Genomic DNA, 23362 nt, shown 5'->3' with positions numbered 1-23362 from the left:
AACAGTCAACACTTTTTTCTTCTGACTCAACCACTTACATTTGAAGCATCAGTATGCCAGGGGTTGGGTAGAAACGCCATTATGAACTCTGTACTACTTAATACACAAACATGTGTAGTCTGCTGTGTTATAATTGCATCGAGCATTACAAAATATGTCACTGAAGAAATTGTTGTCATATATGGTTTTTTATCTTCTGTGCCTTTACCCAAACATGTAAAGTGATCCGAAAGAAAGCAAATCATCAGAATACAGTGACGTTAACACCTTTGATTATGTTACGATTTGCAATGATGACATGGGAACAACGAGTAACTGTCATGACAATTTTAGCCTAACAAGCTCAAGCTTGCTGAAGTTGTACTCATCAATTGACTCGACAGATTGAATGACAGATTGGGAAACCGGCAGTTTGAAATTAAAACAGGACTAGAAATGCTTGTCATTGGAGTGACACGGACAAAACCTGAACAAACAACTGCTTGATTTAAAGAGGAAAATAAGTGCCTCATTCATGGCTGGTAGCTCTTCCATTACCTGTTGACCTCAAGTTATCGGCTGCATCAAAGCCCAGAATATTTTGGACCCAGTCAGCTCTCACATGCCCCTACACACACCTTGAAATCAGTCAACTAGGACAACCCCCGACAGCCAAGCCCTCTCCAATCTCCTCACCCTCAAAATCCTCATCACCCGTCAGAAGCAATAAGCATCTTTCAGCGACGCCTGAACATTTGGAGCTCATCAAGCCATGGGCTCCTCCCCCATTAGCATCTAAACACTCCGAAATCAACACAACATCTCTGAGTAAACAGCCCTGAAGGAAAAGGACACACACAAGCAACAAGGGTTGCATTCAGAAGGAATAAACAGGTACCCAAAAAAAAAGGAGCCTGGGACGCAGAAAGAAAATTCTCCCGAGCAAAAATCAACCCAAACTGTTGCAAACTGTTTCCTTTCGTCTGCAGCCACATGTTCAGAGATGATTGCCAGACGTGAAAACCTCTTGTTGTTGCGATTGAGCGCTGACATATTCTGAAAGCATCCTCCGCTGTGGCTTAAAACAACCGCTCTTTTGTACCAGTAAACTGATAACTCAAATCCATTGGGCCAAGTTGCTGTTATATAACATTACATTGAGCAATATACATTTTAGTCGGCGTATCGCCCGACTTCAAGGGGAGCCCTGCAGGCGTTGGGCTGTGTACCTGGCAGTGGAAGCACACTCCGCAGGGTAGGGTTGAAACCAGAACATTCTCCGTGGGAGGATTGCATTACAGCAACAGGGGTTCCCTACAACGGCCGACCATGACCCGCCTCTGTGCACTTATGTGTGTGTGAAACGTATTTTGGCACACATACCCATTAGGGTTTCGCAAATTATGCACACACTGGGAAGCTCCATTATTCACAACAGATCATATTTTTAACGTTCGCTGGTTTTAAAGTCAGCTCTGGCACTCTGGAGTCTGGCTGCCATCTGCATTACAGAGCTCAACACGAGGTGCGGGCGCCAGAGCTTCAGAGCTCCTAATAGGTCAAAACTAAACATCAGCGCTGGGTCAGGGTTCAGAGTTGAATTATAGGGTGCGAGGTTGCGTTCAGGGCAAAAAGAGCCTTGTGACACTCTTGACATTTACACTCCAGACGGTGTTTTGGTAAACCAGTGACCCAGAGTGTGAGGGCGTTGTGCTGCCTCCATCCAAGTGGACTAGTATTTCATCTTTTCCAACATGCACCACCACTTGAGGTTTCAAACAAGCGCTTAAACAGAATTTGGTATTGTGGGAAAACCATGTGCAAGTTAATCTTTCCAGTCTGGTCCAGGAAAAACTAGCTCCAGAGCCAAAAGAGGTTGCCCTTCATTGCTCTAACCACTTGAAAGAAGTCTTAAACAGAAAGAAAACATCAGTATCATGTCGAAGATGTTAGAATCCGGCCCAAATTAGATGTTTAATTGTTACGTTTTCCAGTGCAACAGTTCTTAACTTAACGACAGTTTAATGTCCAGCCATACTTTTGATGAGCCTACATTGTTAGACGTTGACATGATTTAACATTAATCAAGCGATGCAGCCTGATTTTGGAACAAAATGTTGAAACTGCAGCAGGTTTTTGTAGAACCAAAACAACAAGCTGCAGGCTACGTCCTCTCACTCCTCACTCTTTAGTGTCTATTCAGGACTCCTCTTCTACATCAGAGGACAATTTTAGACATCATTAGACAGAGAAGTGATGTATCAAGCTATGTTTCATGCCACATGCACGTTATATGCCATGTTGGGAGTAATTATGAAGACAGATTTGAATCTAATCATATAGTCGGGAGACACATTTCTTTAAATTAAATTGAATTCAACCCGTTAATCAGATTGAATCAGATTTACATGTAATGTTTTTAATGTGTGTTTTTCAATCCAGACTGAAATAAATCAGAATACGATCTGATAATTGTTGCAATTCTGTTCAGTTCATTTCATAACATGAGTTCATCTCCAAACTGCTACATGTTTAATAAATTGCTTATTTAGGCGAATTAAATTATCTGACTATCAGTGGGTGTGAATGCACCATAAACTCAAGCTTACCTACTAGCTTTTTCCAGAGGTTTAAATTGTATCCCAGACTGTTCTTCAGTGGTGTCACTAACCAAAACTTTGCACTGACACCTGGCTAAACCGGGAACATTTTCCAGACGGTGGGACACGGTTGAACACTCCAGAAAAAGCTAGCAAGTGAACCTGATATTCAAGATAGTTTATCACAGATTTGTGTTCCCAAGATTGTTACTTTTTGATTGTTTAGTTTATGTGTCTTTCCAAGAATGTGCACCCGTCTTGCATATCTGTTGTCATGTAGTTATTTTGTCAGAGACGGAGCCGGAGGATCATTGAGGCTCGTTGTGGCTTTGTTGACAGAAATACTCATCGCAACCAAACTCATACGAGCTGTTTGTCTCTTGCATAGTTATTTAATTATGCTGTGTTACTGTACCTAGTGGCAATTGTGCCTTCTGTCATAATGCTAATCCTAAACATAAACACACCTGTGCCGAGTGCCTGGGACATAAAAGCATCGGCAGGCTGATGTGAGGGATGAGCCAAAGTGGAAGTGGACGGAGACGCGGGTTGGATGCGGGGGCTGAGGAGGGTGGTGGGTTTGACAGTCTGGGGTCAGGGTCGGTGTTTTGTCTGTGTACAGTTATAGACCAGATTTATGTGCAGTCTGTACTCAATCAAATGTGCATTCCTTTACTAACTCAACACACACAGACGTGCACATACACTTGCATCCAGATTGTGCACTGGAGCTCCATGTATGCACAACCTTATCCTGAATAAATGCATATAAACAAAGACATTTTCCCATCTCTTGTCCCATGAAATTCCTTCCTCTGGAGTTTATTCATACTGAACTTAAAATTGATCCTCTTGGCCCCGGCCAGACACTGGGGTAGCCAAACAACATCAATGATCCAAAAAACAAAGATGAAAGAAAACAATTAAAAAATCCAATAAAATTGTTGTTTATGGCCAGAAACTCTCTGTGCAACTATGTCTCACTGGTCGTAAAAGCAATGTCCTATGTTTACTTCTTCTTCTTGCCCCGATGTCTGTCTCCCTCTTCACCTTATAAACCAATCCATCCATGTATATATATTTTTTTAATCTGTGGATTCCAATCACTCCAAGCTTTATCGCCATGTTTGGTTTCAATTTCATTGTCCCTTCATCCGTCCCCCTCTCCCTCTAAATCTTCCTGAAACATCAAACCTCCTTCTTAAAGTCTCCTTCCTTTCTCCCCTAATTACCGTTCCCCTCTCTTCGTTTCACTAATTGGCTCCACTCGTTCCCTCCATCTACATCTTTCACTCCCTCCTTCCCCTTTTTCAGACCTTCGGTTTTTAATTTACAGCTTAAACCCCCCTCGTGTCCCCAACTACTCCCTATATCTCAAACTCATGGTTTTCTCCTAAATAATACTTCAAAATAGAATCAGACAAGATTGAATTTCGTTTCACAGAAAGTAGCAAAGAAACTAAGTAATGTACTTACAGCTCAAACGTATAATGAAACAATTAACAGTCGACAGAAAATAAAATAACTACTATCCTGATAATGGATTCATCATTTAAGATTTTTTGTCAAATAAGAGGATTTGCTTCTTTGTCTAATTTGATATTATACTGAATATATTTCAGTTTTGGACTTTTGGTGGACAAAACAGGGGATTTGAAGTTAACTTTCTTCTGACATTCCCGACCAAGGAAGTGATTGGTTAACTGACAAAGCCATCGGCAGAATAATTGTTGTTAAAAATATTTCTTAGTTGTCCTGTAAAATATTTGTTAAAAATTGTTAAATGTTTTATTTAATATTCATTGCTTGTTTTACTAAGCAATTTATGTAGGTGCATCAGTTATTTTATTTTATCAACTTAAACATACTTTTAAACTTCCCAGGAGTAGATAAAAACTTTAAATTACCCCCACCATGACCTACTGGTCAATATTCCGGCATAATGAGTACTTTTGATGCTTTTAGAGTATTTAGCTGATTATACCGCATGAATCAATGAGAGACTTGAGAGTATTTTACGTTATGGTATTCAGGATCTGAATCGGGAGAGTGAGGAGAGATATCTTGGGGTCTTGAAGGATAGAGACAGCAGAGAGGTGGAGGAGGAAGAGAGGATTGAAAGGAAGGAGGGAGAGGAATAGGAGTTGGTGGAGGGGAGAGGGAGAGTTTTCTGAAGCGAGGGGCCATGTTAATTTGGGAAAAATGTAAACAGCATGTGTAACTGTTCAAAGCGTGACCGACTCATTTTATATCAGTCCCCCCTACTCTCTCCTCTCTCTTTCCCTCTGGGTGCTGCTAACTTCTGTCAATCGGGAATCTGCACTGCATTAACCCCTCTACCGCCAGTTCCTCTCTCCCTCTCTCTCTCTATTTACTTTTATCTGTCTCTACCTCTCTTTACTGTCTCTCGCCCCAACACACACCCAGCATCCACCCCCACCTCCACAAATCCTCCTGACATCCATATATATACCGTGAAGAATTGAGGATGGTGCTGAGCGAATCAAAAGATGTGAAAGGTTCACTTTTTCTTCTCTTTTCCACATACCCTGCTCTTTCTCCCTCTCTCTCTCTTTCTCTCTCTCTCCTTTCACTCTTCCTTTGTTTCCTCCTTTTGGCGGGTGTGTTTTAGGTCGCTATTCCAACACACACTAACGCTTTTATCTGAAGCACACCGACACTAATTCAACCCTCCCAGCAATAACAGGCCTTGCCTGTGTGTGTGTGTGTGTGTGTGTGTGTGTGTGTGTGTGTGTGTGTGTGTGTGTGTGTGTCTGTATCTGTTTGTGTGTTAGAGATAGAGAAAGACAGAAAAGGCTATGTGTATTTAAAAAGAGAAAATAACATGTGCAACTATGTGTGGGAACGTGTTGTATTGTGTATCTACCTGGTGAGGGTGTGTGTGTGTGTGTGTGTGTGTGTGTGTGTGTGTGTGTGTGTGTGTGTGTGTGTGTGCGTGCGTGCGTGCGTGCGTGTGTGTGTGTGTGTGTGCGTGTGTGTGTGTGTCAAAGGCAGAATGTTCTTCAACATTTGAGCTCTCGGTGTATTTATTTGCGCTCAGTATCAGAGGGAGAAGCAGTTTGTAGTGTGCTCTTCCTGTCTATAAGTGGTCACGTCACGCCGGCCATCAGCAAATTCGGCCTCATGGTGTGACCATCTAGAGGAGAGCAAGGAAGGGAGGGAAGGGAGAGGGGAGAGGAGGGAGAGGGGGGAGAGAGACAGAGGAACTTGGTGATCTTTAGTTCAGCGCATCATTTAATCACGCAGCCATCCTTCTGTATTGTCTTTCTTTCACCTCCTTTTCCTTCCTTTCATAGACATGGAGCAGCAGCCGCTCCAGTCCCATGGGGAAAAGTGTGTGTGCATGTGTGTGTGTGTGAGAGTGTGTGTTCACACCCTGACTAACGTGAATCATGTACTTTCTCATATCACTGACAGCTAACTAGACAGAGGCTTTAGCTGCCTCTGACCTCCTCAACCCCTGTCATTTTTTACTGTGAATAGGAGCCCCCCCTCTCTTTTTAACACACACACACACACACTCTCTCTCTCACTCTCTCTCTCTCTCTCTCTCTCTCTCTCTCTCTCTTTCTCTCTCTCTCTCTGTCTTTCAGTCCTTTTACTCTTGTCTTTGTTGTCTGTTAATCTCACATTCCCCCTTCACATTTTTTTAAAGAACAAAATCTCTAAAACTAAAGTTGTGTTAGTTTGTTCAAGTCTGTTCAATATTTTTTTTTTATGTCTATTATTTCTTTGGTAACCTTTGAGGTGTGTTGATGAGCCACCAAACCCATCTGTTTCTTCATCACACATATTTGTATGTAAAGAAGTTATTTGCATTCATATTTAAACTATTTTGGGATGTTAAAAACATGAATAAATAAAATAATTTTCCAGATTTTTTAATTTCTTTTTTCTAGATAACAAAAACAATTTGAATGGCATATACGACCATTATTGTAATTATGTATGTATCCGCACAATGCGCAAATAAACAACACGATGATCATATGTGCAAAAACAGCAAACACATAATTGTCTGCATCCAGTTTTTTTTTCACAATTTACTAAATTACTTCTTCTTTTTTTCAATATTGACGAACGACAGGAACATTGCAAAAATAATAATAATAACGTAAATATTAGAGCAGGACAGATGACTGAAGTGTTTTTTCTTTTCTTTTTTGATAGATGTACTTACCTCCGCAAAGCATTTTCATTTATCCCAATCCTTTTATTCCGTTCAGTTCGCTCTCACAAGTTCATCCAAGAGCTGAAATAACCCGATAATAATGTCTTCTTTCCTTTTGTAGATTAGTTCGCTGTCTTGAAACTGTTCATCAATTAGATCTGTTCTCCTTCCTCGCACAACTCTGGAGGAGCTGCAGGGGAAATGCAGGTGATGTCGATTAAATCTCATTGATCAGAGGATGAGGTTTAGACGTTGATGCTCCGCTGACTTTGGTGTGTGTGGTCTGTGTGACAGACTGAATGACGGTGGAGCCTTTATGTACCTCCGCCTCCTCCTCTTTTTACCCTTTTCTCCTTCCCCTCCTCCTCCCCATCCCCGTCTCTCCTCCTCGGTGCTGGTGATTCACCGGGTTGACGCATCACAGCCCAACTTGACAGAGCCGTTGAACCTCGGGACTTGTCACAACTCATATCTGTCTCTCTCCGCTCGTCATCCTCCTGAACGCAATCTGACTGCGGCCGTTTGATCTGTAATCCGCTTCCCTTTAATAAGGTGCGAGTCTTGCTGGATCAGATCCCTGCAGGCCAGGAGGACCTGGCAACCCCGTCGACCCTCAAATCACCCTGAAAATAAGGAATTACATGTTCTCTCTTATTTATCTGACCGTTTTCTCGCCCTTTTTATAATCGCCTAATTGTTTTTCATTTTCCACCATAGTAGCTTACCTTTATAGCTATTCGTGAGCCTTTCTCGAAATAAATAAAAAACAATAAACAATTAAGAGCAATTATTTTTTGTCCTAGTCTTTACGCAAAAGAAGGCCCAACGTAATCTTACAATATTTGTGGGCATGTATGAATCAAAACTTTAAAATATCATAAAATATAGGAGAAAAACCTGTGTCAATATACGGTTCAAAAATCCGGGTAAGATTTCATTGAGCAGCCCATAATGTGAATAGTTGTCGACAGGAAGATTATAAGGACGCTAGGGCCTATAAATTTAGAGGCCTCTCATAAACTGTGTTACGACACAAGTTATCAATGGAGCATTAAATACACTTAGTCCCCATTCGGAAATATTCCGTCGGCTTTTCTGTCTGTTTCTGAGAAAGGGGGAGGCTGAAGACAAGTGTTCGCCTGCTCTACGGCATTGCTTTCTTCTCCCCTCATTCCTCGGCTTTTAGTTTTTTATTGACACGTGGATTACGGTGATCTTCTTCTCTCACCTCCGGCTGTCACTCAGCATACCAACAGCACTCACACCGTGGCGCGCGCAAGATTGTGTGCGTGCACGAGGTGAGAAATTCAATAGATGACAATTTGTCCTGCGATCTAAATTAGATGTTTGTTTGTTTTTTCTGTAAACTGGTTTGATTTAAATTTAATTTAAAATATTGTTTGGGCTACACAATTTAATTTGACATTAGATCATGATTTAATATACTGTGGCCCTGTTCTTAAGCTTATTTCTTTAATTAAAATGTAAAATGTACTATCTAGTAAATTCAGATCCCACAAACTGCATAGACTAGTGGTTAGGGGGGATAGGCCCAAAGATTCTGTCTAAAAGCACAAAAAGCTAAAAGTCCAAAAGTCATGTTATTAAGGACATGAGTACGCTATCTTTTGAGTTGTATTTGATCCAGGGCCCTGCCGCAGTCACATCAAGTTTGCTCTATCATGCGTTTTCAAAATCCAAATAACTATATACTGTGACTTAGTAAATTATGTTATATCCACTTTTCACTCTAATAAACAATTAGAGATATGCGACCCATGTACTGGGGTACTGTAAGGTTGTATAATACACGTTTGACATTATAATAAAATATAATGGAAATGCAAACTATCAACTACTATACCAATATCAATAGATGTGTCGTGTGCCACCCAAAGGCGATGAGTGGTCACTGCAGTCTGCTCTGCAACAACTTAACGTCTTCAAACAGAAGTGTCCAGGAGCTACTCAATAATTAAATTACAATAAACACAGCTCCGGTGAAAACACGTCGCAGTGTGGAGGCTTTAAAATGTACGGTTTTAATGGCAAAAAGAGAAAATATTCACAAAACCGGAAGTACATACAAACCGCCCCCAATTATTTCCGGTGACGTAGCACTAGCTCCAGGTGCTACACGCGGGAAACAGGCGAAGCTGCTCATCACATTGACAGTAAGACATGAAGTTTAAAATTATGTTGTATCGCTTGTTTAGGAACTCAGTTTGATATATGTGTATGTAACAAGGGACCATATTCCGCCCACGTGCTTGATATGGAGCTATTTTGTTCACAAAATGAACTGAATATCACTTGATTTCTTTTCACTGGCCTAGTTTCAGTTTGAGCGCTCCATTTGATGTACGCTGCGTCTCCAGTGGGGCGGTGCCTGTCGTCAGTGTCGCCTATTACTCTGCTTGAGGAGTCGGTCGAACTCAGTGCCACAATGTACCAGAAAACAAGCACACCTTGTGCCAGAAAACAAGCGCACCTTGTGCAGTTTAAGTTAGCCTAGCTATTGTTACGCAGCATGGATGTTACTTACTGTTTTTATTCATAAACCGCTGGACCGGACGATTGGACCCATCGATTACTGATCGATTGGCTTCAGAAAGAAGTAACAATTGAAACGTGGGCACGCTGGATCTCACTGCTCGCTCACAGCCAGCGGAAACTGAGAGCTGAAGTTAGCGCACAACACTAACCGGTGCTTTAAATTGAGAGCACAGCAACGTTAGCTAGCGCCAGTCAAACATGCATTTGTGTATACAAAGCTCAAGTGAACGGAAGTAACCACAACACTGTGTGTAGTATCGACACCATAACATCGAGGCTTCTCTGTCTCTCTCCAGTGCGACGCGGTGCGCAGCCTCTAATTAAGTGTCCAGCCATCATTATCATCATCATCATCATCATCATCATCATCGTTTCATCAATTAAGAAACGCAAACTTCTAATATTACAAAACCTAAAGCAGTGGTTCTCAACCTTTTTTCACTCTGACGAGTGCAAATCATTTGTTGTCTCACGTACCCCCATTTGAGAACCACTGCACTACAGAGTACAGTGCTTGGTACAGCAGCCTTGTGGATGTTTGCTTCTGTGTAATTCCTGTTCTTCTGTCTGTAGAGGACCAGTCGCCTGTAGCTGAGATGGGAGACACGCTGGAGTTCAACGACATTTACCAGGAGTTCAAAGGCTCCTGGGTTAGTATCCTCATCAACCATCTCTGCTCTCAAAATTAGTAGACAGGAACCATTCACAATATTACTATCAAAGTCAAAGTCAGTTTTATTCTCTATTTTGTGCAATGTGCAAACATGCAGAAGATCGAAAGTATGTTTCTGTTCTGTCCAAAATATAGTGAATTGTGCAATAGTAATAATAATAAAGTGCAAAAAACTGTTTAAAAGTTTTTAAAAAACAATAACATATAGACAACATAAATTAGGAACTATTAAGACTATGAAGGACTAAACTATAAATAAATGACTGTAACTCCTTAGCAGCATTCAGACATGTGAGTCTAAAAGAGGACGGAGTTAGACTATGAAAGACTATAACTATAAATAAATGACTGTAGTTCTTAGCAGCATCCAGACATGTGAGTCTAAAGAAGAGGACGGAGTGGGACGGTGGGGAGAGAGTTCAGCTTCCTGAGTTTACTATAAGACACAGACTGATATGCACTCATAATAAGTATAGTTTTTACTCTCAATGTGTCTATTTATCAGTGGTGGGCCGTCAGTGCCTGTTAAGCCTTCTCTGCTGGCCTAAACAGAATCACAAAGTTATAGCTATTTTATAATTCCATTTTTATTTAATTAATTACATTTTTAATTTTCCATCCACAGCCCGCCACTGCCACTGTATAAAGGCCTGAGTCAGAAAAGAGTGACCTGCTTTGTATGTACTGTAACTTCGACAGCATGATTGATACAGTTAAAACATATCAATGCATTCCCGTTTTACATTGCTTAATGCTGAATTAAAAAGTTTCAGATGACAAAAAAAGATCATTATTACGTTGCCAAATCATTATTGTCAAGTTATCCTCAAGAACTAGTACAGCAACTGACAGCCATTTTCACTGTTCATTCATCTGCATATTATTTTCTTAAGTAGTCTATTAAATATCAGAAAGGGGGGGGGGGGGAAGACATATCACATTTTCCAGAGCCCAAGTTGCTTGTTTTGTCTAACAAACAGTCCAAAACCTGAGGATATTCTTAATGTAGAATACTTATTAGAAAGGCAGAAAATGTTCACATTTGAAAAATTGGAACCAGTGAATCTCTGGCATTTTTGCTTTGAAAAACAACCCAACAACTTGACAGTGACTCTATTGTCAAAATGGGCCGATTACATTTTTGTCAGTCGACTGTTGATTTGTAAAACTGAAAAGAAATTGATTTAAACTCTTTCTTGAGGCTTTAAGTCCCTTCATTTCAACACAAGTCCTATGTCTGTTTGTACCTCCTCCCTTTGTCGCTGCAGAATGATGGGCGGCTGCGTTTCGGCAAACAAACTGTGGTTTATAAGAGCAGCAAGACGGGGAAGGTGGACAGCATCCAGGCTGGTGAGCTCAACCTGGCTCAGTGGAGGCGAGTGTGTTTAGGTCACGGCATCAAGCTGGGCACCAACTCGGGACATGTCTACAAATATGACGGCTTCAGGGACACAGTGAGTGGTCTTTCAGTTTTTGAGGTTTATTAAGCAGATCAGGCTCTCAAAGCTTCTGTCATAATTTTTCCTGTTGGGATCCTTAAACAGACTCTAAATCTTTCTTCCTGGTTGTATTTTTCTGTTTCTGGGAAGTAATTGTTACCTTACTCAGAGGAGAACAACATCAGTGGAATATTACAGACTAGCACACACACTCTGCTGGTTTTTTCAGCGCTATGTTTATGACGAGAGATCTAACACGAGCAAGGGGACCAGCGGTAAAAAACTTCCCGTCCCATCCCGTGTCTGACATTGCCTTGAAAAAAACACTACCATCTTGCAAAAAACAGCCAACACTTGGAGTGTAGGTTGTTATCAAAAGTATGTGAATGAGTCGACTCTTCTCTCCAAAGCTCCTAATGGGATTAATGAGGGAAACCAGCGCTAGCATGTGTGTTCCATAAACAGTGTAATCATCGACTCATGTGAGTCAGTGTTTATATCAATCCACTGAAACAATTTGGCTCCGAAGACAGACAAGAAAAAAAAATTGTGGTCGCATTTGTTTTTATCACCCTAGTTTTTTTTTGTTCCTTTCCCCCCACTGCTCTGAGTGTATGTGGAATGTCAGCACGCAAGTATAAAATTGGGATGGAGGAATGGGTATAACCTGGATTCTGTGGCTGCGAGTGCTGGCGTCTCCTGGGGTTAATCAGCGTAGTTTTTTTTGTAGATGGATCCTCTCTTCCCGGAGCGCTTGGCATGATGTCATTGTTTATTATCCCACAGCCAGTGTCGGTAATCGGGAGTTGGCGGGAGGTTTAGCCGCTGGCGAGCCATACAGGAGCTTTGATGCATCTGTCCTTCTGAAGTGTCCTTGAGCAATACAACGAATCTCTCCCAGGGAGGCGGTTATGAAGCTGACCTCTAATTGTCTATTTGAGGGTCGGAGGCTGTAGAGGCGCATCTTCTGTTCATTTCACTTCAATGTTTATTGACCAGAGACCTCATTGTTTACATTAAGAGTGTGGCATTGAATGTACGCAGCTGCATGTTATGGTTGCATCTGGGTATTGAACCCTATCATAGGTACTAAATAAAATTAATAATTTCCAGATTGTCCAGAGCTGGTAATAAAACCTTTATGTTTTGGGGTTACTGGATGAAATGTTCCTACAATTCTGTAAAATGTTAGTTTCAAAAGCCATGTTAGATTTGTCTGCTTTATTTATTGACAGTTTTCCTATTTATTTTTGCCGGCTTCTGACTGTTTTTTATTTAGATAAAGCTCTTGAACAGGCGCTTTGCTTGTACACAACATTTAACATTTCAGAAGTCTGTCTTATTTTGTGAAGTAAACAAAAACATTTTCAGAGTTGTGCTTTACTCTGACACACCACACCGACTACAAGTGTGAATACATTTTACTCGAGAAAATGCTGATAACTCTTGTCACAAATGCAATAAACCCTCACAAGTAAGGGAGCTAATCCCAGCAATTTATCAAATCTGCAGAAATACAATTTTCTACTGTTTGTCGAGCAGCTGTCTGCCCTCGTTAACTGCAGGTATTGTTAGCGATGCCATACAGAGTTTTCTAATAAAAATAGGTTCATAAATTAAAGCTAGTCACTTCTTTTTTTTAAGATCTTGGTACCTTTTGTATTGCTGCTTGAGAAATACTATTTGTTTACATAAATGTCAAGAATATTAAAGCAATGTTGATTCTTTTCTTAAATGTCTTTTTCTCACAAAACAATCAAAAAGAACCAATAAGACTATTAATAAACTTACTAATACCAATAACGTCCTAACGTTACCCACCCCTACTGACATGGCTCGTTGTATAATCAGAATTTGATCTGTTAGGTCCCAAAGAAAAGTCTTGAAGAGCCCGATCATGAAATAATTTAATGCCATTCTTGTGCGCGGGGAGGCAACAGGAAGTTGGCCGGCTCTATTGGTTTGAAAATGTGGAAGTTTTTTTTTTTAAGAAATGAGAGGTTGAAGGTTGTTGGGAGAGCATGGTTGAAAAATGTTTTAATAAAAGACAGACTGGTAAGTTGTGTAAGACTGTGTGTCTGTAGTGGGTGGTGGGGGGTCTGTGTTTATTATGATTAAATGAGCTGAGCAACAACAAATCTGCCAAAACTGTAATGAGGAGTAGAGAAACACTCAACAGCAGGCCTGATGAGGACACTGGGAATGAACACACACATCGACAGAAACAGGCCACCTCTGCACAAACTCTTGATTTTTTTTTTTTTTTTTTTTTTTTTTTTAGTATGCGTTTACACATCTGCTCACACATGGTCTCGTATCTAAACGATGCCTTAATCCTGGCTAACGAACACGCTGATGAATGCACACACACACACACTCTCTGGGCTCTAATTGGCTCTAATAACCTTATGGACAGGCAGATATCCAGGTGCGTAAACTCTGTTTCCCACAGAGTCTCTACTCTGGCCTGCTCACTCACACACCACAATCACTTCCACATGTGTGTGTACAGCTAGGACAGTGCCTGTGTGTGCGTGATTGAGCATGTGTTTGTCGCTGTGTGTGACTGTGTGTCTCCTTTCCAGTTGTAAGCGAGCCTGCAGGATAAATAAACAGGCTGATTGTCAGCGGCAGTGTGGAGGGGAGGAGGACACAGAGGGCAGATGGATTACCTTCACCTCCAGTGTTCCCAAGAGGCCTCAGCGGCGGGCGTGGTTAAAATTGCTCTGTGATTAATTAACCCTCTATCCGCTCACCCTTTTTGGAGGATATTTTTCTAAGAATTGACCCATGCCGCAAAAGTGTGTTACTGCCTGACTAACATGAAGCCTTTTCTCCTCTTCTTTTCTTCATGTCCTCTCCTGTCAACTTCGTCTTCTGCCCCCTCTTACCTTTTATCCATCAGGATTTTGAGAAGATCTCTGAGTATTTCAAGGCTAACTACAAGGTGGAGCTGACGGAGAAGGACTTGTGTGTGAAGGGGTGGAACTGGGGAACAGCCAAGTTCTCAGGTAAAAAACAAACAAAACACTCGTAACAACCAGTTGTCTACTGAAGGATTAGTGTTGGCACAGGGTCACTGAAGTAATGTATACTAGATTATTTTCATTATCGATTAATCTGTAGATTACTTCATTCATTATTTTGTCCATAAAATGTCATAAAAAATAAAAAATGTCGGTTTAATAATTGATATGCCCGATAGGCATCATTTCTTCACATTTGAGAACCAGCAAATATTTTGCATTTTTGCTGACTTTTGATAATTATTGTTAATTGCCTCTTGGTTTCAGCTCTAATCGATACTATGTTCTAACAATGAAGAGCTGGATTCAAAGTGGCAGCAACAGTGTCGAGTCTTATTCTCAAAGATTCCAAATGTATTTTGATCAACCCTATTGATCTGTAACGAACATACTAAAAACTTTGTGCTGAGTACCCTGATGATGCTTGATAGTTTTTAAGCTGCCACTAACATTTGTTTGTCTCCACCACCGCAGGACCACTGTTATCATTTGAAGTAAATGACAGTACAGCTTTCGAGGTCCCGCTGTCCAACGTGTCCCAATGCGCTACGGGGAAGAACGAAGTCACTCTGGAGTTTCACCAGAACGACGACACCGACGTCTCCCTCATGGAGGTCCGATTCTACGTGCCTCCCAGCCAGGCCGATGAACGACAAGACCCTGTGGAGGTGAGGAAGGATGCGCGTCTTCCTTTTTATACTGCTAGCTCTCTCCCCGTAAAGTGCCTAAAAAATAAACAAATTGTAAATCTACTTTGATAATAATGCTTAAAGTGTGTGTGTGTGTGTGTTTTCCTGCAGGCGTTTGCAGATAATGTGTTGTCGAAGGCTGATGTGATCCAAGCCACAGGAGACGCTGTGTGTATCTTCAAAGAGCTGCAGTGTCTTACACCCAGAGGAAGGTAGAAGATCAACACAAAGTCACTCACAGATTTCTTCATTTATGTTATCCCATCAATTGAAAACAAATCTTAAAAACAAAACTATTGGTAGTGTTGGCTCTGGTTAGATGTCCAAACATGACCGGGTCAGTCATACAGTGATGTTGTGTATGCCATTCACCTTAGTTAAGACTGTAGCGAGAGTGCGATCTCATTTCTCTTTTTTCCACTCTCAGATACGACATCCGTATCTACCCGACTTTCCTTCACCTCCATGGTAAGACCTTTGACTACAAGATTCCCTATACCACCGTCCTCCGCCTATTCCTGCTGCCGCACAAGGATCAGAGGCAGATGTTCTTTGTGGTAAGTGGACTTTCGTTTCTCAGACCTTAGTTGTGCACTCCAAACAAGCATTTTCCTGTAGCTGGTACTCTCGATCCTTCTCAAACTCTTTCTCCCTGCTTGTCATTTTTTTTGTTAGATAAGTCTGGATCCTCCCATCAAGCAGGGTCAGACGCGTTATCACTTCCTCATCCTGCTTTTCTCCAAGGAAGAGGACCTCAGCCTCACCCTCAACATGAGCGAGTGAGTATGTGACAGTAAATGACACCATGTGTTTTCGGGCAACAAGTCGTCGATGTGCAATATGAGCCATAGACGTGTTGGGAAGTTTGTATAAAAGGCCTGTTAGGGGCTCTCTTATGCCAACAGCTCAATGATAAGATGAGCTCCCTTTTTGATGTTTCCACTAGGGGGGAGCAAAGGTCTGGAGAAGCAGTTTACATACATTTACAGTAGCACCAGCTACTTGTATGTTATTTGCATTGTTGCTTACAATCACTACAAAGCTGTGTTGAGTATTTTCGTTCCACAATAGTAAACATGTCCTTTCCTCTGTGTGTCTTCCCAGGGAGGACGTGGAGCGTCGTTTTGAGAGCAAACTCAGTAAAAACATGTCAGGGTCTCTGTACGAGATGGTCAGCAGGGTGATGAAGGCCCTGGTCAACCGCAAGATCACTGTGCCTGGAAACTTCCAGGGGTAAGCACCCGATAGACACATTCAGAACACATTTTCTTCTATGTTTAAGTAAATCCAGTTAAACGTGCCTAATTCACCCACAGTCACTCTGGGGCTCAGTGCATTACCTGCTCCTACAAGGCGTCCTCGGGGCTCCTCTATCCTCTGGAGAGGGGCTTCATCTATGTCCACAAGCCCCCCGTGCATCTGCGCTTCGAGGAGATCTCCTGCGTCAACTTCGCCCGAGGCACCACCACAACGCGATCCTTTGACTTTGAGGTCGAGACCAAGCAGGGAAACCAGTACACCTTCAGCAGCATTGAGAGGTGAGAACTCCTGTCTCTTAGTCCTCGCCCATAAAATGTCTGACCTTTACCGTACTGATTTGAATATGTGCAAAGTGTCTCACCAGAGAGGTGTTTTCACATTCCTCTACTGTCTGTGCACTTCCTGAAAAATCTGAGATTCAAACATGCCTCATGAATTTTCTAAGTCAATCGCTAATGGCAGCATAGAAACCTGAAACCGTCAGCGCAGAGTGGACTTGTTAGTACAGAGAGCGAGAGTTTGCACGAGCGGAGTGAACGTTTTGACAGCAAACATGGTGTGATGATTCTGGATATAAACCTGACTCTGGTGCTAAAATTCCTCTAGATATTATTGTATTTTTCACTACCACTAACACAGTCTTAGCCACCGCCAGTTACAAGCTAACAAGCCTTGTGAAAAAATAAAAGATGACACAGAAAACTCCACTAACCATTCTGAAACGTCTGCTAAAACAGGATGCGGTCTCCTCATCCGAGACAAATATGTAAGGCTGAATCTGTGCAATGTTTCCTAATGTTCCAAATATTTCCCTTTTTTATGTGGGAAAGCCATGTTAAACAAAGTAATAATAATAGCTGAGTATTTTTTTTAACCTTTTTTTTTAAAATGTGTCTGGGGGAACTTTAATGTTGCATTCATTGTTTTTTAGATAAGTGTGACAACTTATTGAGATATATATATTTCATCATATCATCCAGCCTTGAATCCATTTAGTGAATTTCAGCCGAGATAACCCCAGTCTTTCTCTTTCCCTTCAGAGAAGAGTACGGAAAACTGTTTGACTTCGTTAACGCCAAAAAGCTTAACATCAAGAACAGAGGGTTCAAAGAGGTAAACTCATTTGTCATTTCAACATCTCACAGTGATCAAAGACATTACATTACTTTTGTTGGACTTCCATCCCGAATATTGATGCTTGTTGCCCTTCTCTTGTGTGTCTGTCCTTGTACCCCTGTAGAAGAAGGTGGGTATGGTCACGGGCGTCATCATGTGTGAACTAGACACTCGATTTTTATCGGTGTGATTTCTGCTTGCATGGCGTGTGTGTATGTTACCGAGGATTGTTTTCCTAAAATCTTGCTTTTGGTTGGAGATTACCAATATGATTGCTACGTGATTTATAACTAATCATGGGACATGGGGGTGAAGGAGTGGCACTCCGATAACGGTGTGTGTGTGCGCGCGCGCGTGTGTGTGTGCGCGCGTGTGTGTGCGCGCGTGTGTGTGCGCGCGTGTGCGTGTGTGCGCGCGTGTGTGTGCGCGCGTGTGCGTGCGTGCGCGTGTGTGCGTGCGCGTGCGCGTGTGTGTGTGCGCGCGCGTGCGTGCGCGTGAGCGTGTGTGTGTGCGCAGTTGTTTGCATCGTGCTGACTAATGTGTGGCCCGGGGGTTTTGGTGTGCTTTAACACTCGACACAGCTGTCGGCATGACCACTGCTTAACATAGGCAGTGCTGATTGCATCAATGCTGTCAGCATATATATATATATATATACACATTATATACAAGTTCCTGGTCCGACTGACAACGCTGTTTCTCTGGGCCATCTGTTGCCATGGTAATGGGGTCAGTCGAGAAGGTTAATGAAAACGAATAGGCCTGCTCTCCGTGTCCTGTTGGAGGCTCCTTGATGCATGGAGAAGGGAAAGACCATGTGAGAGGAGAAGAAAACAGTTTGGTTGAAGATACCGTTACAACACAATGCTGTCTGTGGGTGGGGGGGTCTTCCTTTTACTCTTGAGTGACATCTTTTGTTAAATACAGAGGAACAGGAAATTTGCAGACTAGATTTGACCAATTCAAAAATGTCACCTGCTCATTAACATAAGATGTCATTCATCAGGTAGTTATTTGTAATTTACTACTTGGTTGTGGAGTTGAATGAGTTTACTGAATTTGACTTGGAACAATCCCATGAGCGAGCATCACGGAGAACAGTAAGAGATATTCTGTAGGTCGAGAATATAAGAATGGTCTTTGAATGGCTTGAAATTCATGAAACAAGGTGTGTTTTATATTATTGATTTGTCAATTAATCATTTAGTCAATCGAAAGGTAACTACACTATCAATATTGAGAATTAATAATTCCAGGAGTAAAAATCCCAAATAATTGACACTTTTCAAGTAGTAGTTTGCTGATTTCTGTAAATTGAATATTTGTTGGTTTTGTCCTGTTAATTGGACAAAACAATTGTGATTGGCATTTTTCAGTATCTTCATACATCTCATTGACTAAATGATAATGACCAAATAATCAATCATGAAAGTAATGATTAATTACATCTTCTGAAACTCCACTGGCTAATGCTGCGTTGTGGTTACTGTTGGGTTCGTGTCTCGTTTCTGACAATGCAGTTTACTTTCAGGGCATGAAGGGTAAGATTGACGAGTACAGTGACTCGGACGAGGACCAGCATGACGCCTACCTGGAGAGGATGAAAGCTGAGGGCAAGATCAGAGAGGAGGGCAACGACACCGACGAATCAGACGGCGAAAGCGGTGAGCAACAGTTCAGCATGCCGAGAGTTAGCGATACATGTTGTGTTCAGAAGATCAGCAGGTTTGAATTCCGGTCTTCTTTCGCTCTTTAGATGAGTCGTTTAACCCCGGAGAAGAAGATGATGACATTGCAGAAGAGTAAGTGACTCTGTTTAGGTGTTCGCCCTATTTATTCTTTTATTCTTCAAACCAGCTGACTTTCCTGTTCTGTTTCTTCACCTACGTCAGGTACGACAGCAATGCGTCGGCGAGCGACAGCAGCGACGGGGACGATAGCGGCGGCGATGACGGCTCAAAGGAGAAGGTGGTCAAGAAACCCAAAGTGGTCAAGGAGAAAAAAGAAAGGAAACCACGTAAACAGGTGAGAGAGCCGTGTGGGCAGAGAAAACGTGAGAAATATTTGGTTGTTTGGTTAAAAAATAAAAACTAGATTCAAGCAGCAATTGTTCGTTTTCCCGGTTCTGGAATTGCAAACTGATGCACAGTTTGAGTTACTCAAGGATTTAAAATCCCTTCCTTTTTTTAATCTGAGTAGAAGAAACCGAGAGAAGGACCCAAGAGGCCAATGAGCGCCTACATGTTATGGCTGAATGCCAGCCGCGAGCGCATCAAGTCTGAGAACCCCGGCATCTCGATCACAGAGATTTCCAAGAAGGCCGGAGAGATGTGGAGACAACTGGGCAAAGACGAGAAGGAGGTGAGGCAGGAGAATGAGGAGGAGAGATGATTTGGATTATGTGTACTCCATTGCTCTCACAACACTAGATAAATGTAAAACACAAACATGAATTATGTTTTCTTTGTGTGGCTGTGACCATAAAATGACATACAAGCAAAGTATGCAAGTTGTAGGTATGATCATTTTAATTTAGAGGGATTTAGATGCACTAGGAAATATTTGTTTCTTTCAAAGAATGAATGTTACTCAGTGTGTCATCAAGATTATAAATTGTTGAAAAATTATCCCAATTTTATATTTGTCAGAATGGTGCCTATGCTTGTTTTATGATCCATTTGTAGTATTCTTTGGTTAAAAAAATGTGTACCTATTTAAATTTTTCTAAATACATTTAGTTTTTTATAGTAATGAATGATATCAAACTGTTTTTTAGTGCGATATCTCAAAGAACTAAAGCCAGATCTGCACATCTGTGCCATTAGAACTTGTGCTGTGCAGAGAAAAGTTTCAACAAACCCTGTCTTAAGTTCTTCAATCCTCTCTTCACTTTCCCGCTTCTCTATTTCCTCCAGGAGTGGGACATAAAGGCGGCTGAGGCGAAGCGGCAGTATGAGAAAGCAAAGACAGAGTACACTGAGAGCCTCGGCGGAGGCGGCGCCGATGCTGGAGGCGGCAGCAGCGGAGGAGCAACATCCAGTTCCAAGAAGTAAGGCTTACAACACAGAAATTCATGTTTTGTTTGCTTTTTCTTTGAAAAAATCAGTCTAATATACATGTAACTCATTTCTCACCACCCTTCACCTGTTAGGGAGAGTAAAAAATCTGGAGGTAAGAAGGAGGAGAAGAAGAGGAAGTCTGCGGGAGGAGACAAGGACAAGGAGCGGGGAGGAACCAACGACAGCTTTAAGAGTCGAGAGTTCATCGAGACGAGCGAGGACAGCGCGTCAGAGACTGACCGCAAGAGCAAGTCCAAGAGGAAGAAGGTAAATTAATAACGGACATAATGATCAGCCGGGCTGCAGCAGGATCCATTATCAGATCCAACTTCTGTGCGTTTCCCTTGGTTCACCACAACATTCATGTATTGAGTCAATCTCTGGTTATGTCATATACATTTAATTAATCATAGATAATTTTGGGTGCAACATTGTTTTCAAACACTTGTAAGTTTGCGTTGCAGAGATTGTCTTTGTTTTGACTCTTTGGAGTGAATCTGGACGTCCGAAACAACTAGGAGAGGGGACATTTAACAAAAGCTAGACGGCATATCTGAGACACGACAGCGATGACACCGACACAAACACTTAAAGTAGTGGTTCTCAAACCTTTTCTGTAAATAACATCATTTTGTGACTCCATCTGTGCTTTTATAAATAACAGAATAAAGAAAATTGCAATCATTTTCAAGTAAATCAGATTGCTCCATCAGACAAAAAAATAAATAAAATTGCAATCACTTAGAACAATGAAATAAAGTTATATCTGTGCAAATATAACTATAAATACAAAATAACTAATATTTAGTTACTACTAAATAGCTGCTCATTGTGGAAAACAAGAAGTTAATTATTTTTTTGCAAAACAAAACGGAATGAGTGCAGATATGTGTGCACCATCACATTGTATCAGTATTATACAAAAACGCTAAGAATCCGTGAGTCGCGCATGCGCAAGCTTAACTTGTTAACGCCGTACTGTAACCATTTACCCGAAAGTACAGGCATTTCTCCATGTATTTATTAATGACTTAGTTTTATGTGCGTGTACTTTGTAATGTTTGAAGCCAGCATGCTCTTTGTTGGGTACAAAACACAAGCACTTTGGCTCGTTTCACTTGGAACTTGGTTCAGAGAGCTACTCCGGTTGTTCCTCGCAGGAGAGCTACTGTCTTCACCCTGGCAACGCAGATATAGCGGTCTGCTTTTCACGCGACATATTTTTCTGTGTGTGTGCGTGTGCGGAAATCCGCCGTGTGCGATACAGAGATCAGAGCAGAGGGAGGTGTTAACGCGACCATCTAGAGACATAAATGACAAGCTGTCGTGTAGATACGATCAATAAAACACGGCCGTTTAGTTTGTTGAATAACAGAACAAGTTGTAGACCCGTTCTATAGGAAAGAGAACCGTAAATGACTTGTGATCTGGCGCTATAGAGAAAATTATAGGGAGGCGGGGGGTTTCTTCAAGGAAGCGCCCCGCCCCCCTATTATAACGGTAGGGGAAACACTGATTTCAAAATGGAGAAGCAAGACCATAAAGTGAGAGTTTGGTATTTTGATTGTATCTGGATTTTTGTCAATGTCAGAATACAGAGATAATAAAAACATGTTGTCTTCATTCCTCATTACACATGTATACTTAACCCTTGTTTTTTTTAATATTTTTTTAACCAGGAATCGGAGGAAGAGTCTGTGTCCACACCTGCCAGCTCCGCGGAAGACTCTGACTAAACGATTACCCATCCGACACAAACCAAGGACCAGGCATTTATATGCTCCGTGTTGATCTCAAACAAATGAACTGACAGACAAATCAACAGACTTGAGTTGTATTTTTTTTTTTTTTCTACGACAAGTTTTGCTTTAAGAGTACAAACACGCCTTGTGACTCCGAAGGCTCATGGAATAATTGATATCCTAACTGGTTTTCATTGACAGCTTTGTGAAATGGTGGTATACTGGTGTACCACAGGGATGGCTGTAGTTTGGTAGTACTGAGGAGTATAGGAGTTGTTAGTTGATTCAATGTCGATAACAGAGAGGAGCAGATGTGAAGCGGTTTTGTTCTTCCTGTGTAGAGAATTGAGTGTTTGTTTGTGTTTTGCAATGTTATCTTTTCAGGCTTGAATTAATAAATGATTCATTTTTAATAAAGCCGCACTTTTCTGTTTTTGTTGTACACAACTTTTAGTATCATGCTGCAGGGTGATAATGGAAACCAGCTGCTTTACTTTTTTAAGATAGCTACTAATCCAGTTTCACGTTGGGGCCCCTCAAACCCAGAGTTCACCCACATGACTCCCTTATTTTGGCTGTAAATACCCAGCCAAAATAAAACAAATGTTAAGAAATGCTTTTTTCTTTCGATTTCTGAAGTGGTCTTGCTGGCGTTCATCACTTATACGCATGTGTTATGGATACATTTGCATTAAGAAATAAGAACCAAAGAATGGACTTTGAAGTTGAACATTTCAGCCAACTGTCAAACTCCATCTGCTGAGGAAGAGTATGTGACATGATAAAAAGCTCCAGAACCGTTATTAGAAGTACCTTTGGGGATTGTTTTGTCATTCATTAATGTGAAGGTCAAGAATTAAGTTTGAACCTCATTGTTCTTATCATACCATGTAGAAACACTTCTCGTGAACACCAGCAACAAAAATAAAATCTTCTCTCTGTTCTTTCAAACGCACCGCACAAGGATGAATTTACGTTTTGCTGTTATTTTTCACCACATGAAAGCGTCTACCTATCCACTGTAGAAATGG

General features: G+C 41.4%; 1 protein-coding gene across 1 annotated transcript; it reads left to right on the top strand.

The window, feature by feature from the left end:
• Positions 1–8925: 8925 nt before the first annotated feature.
• Positions 8926–22725, top strand: ssrp1a (structure specific recognition protein 1a). The gene is made up of 18 exons (XM_079228225.1): positions 8926–8945; positions 9901–9977; positions 11269–11454; positions 14345–14450; positions 14940–15133; positions 15266–15366; positions 15582–15711; positions 15830–15933; positions 16259–16387; positions 16471–16692; positions 17455–17527; positions 19062–19194; positions 19287–19332; positions 19423–19555; positions 19730–19891; positions 20446–20579; positions 20682–20856; positions 22269–22725. The coding sequence occupies exons 2-18, from the start codon at positions 9924–9926 to the stop codon at positions 22323–22325; spliced, it is 2139 nt and encodes a 712-aa protein (XP_079084351.1). The 5' UTR covers positions 8926–8945; positions 9901–9923; the 3' UTR covers positions 22326–22725.
• The last annotated feature ends 637 nt before the right edge of the window (positions 22726–23362 follow it).

Source organism: Taurulus bubalis, assembly GCF_910589615.1.
Source record: "Taurulus bubalis genome assembly, chromosome: 13".
Lineage (NCBI taxonomy): Eukaryota > Metazoa > Chordata > Actinopteri > Perciformes > Cottidae > Taurulus > Taurulus bubalis.
The sequence above is the reverse complement of the archived record's forward strand: the minus strand, read 5'-3'. Positions and strand labels throughout refer to the sequence as shown.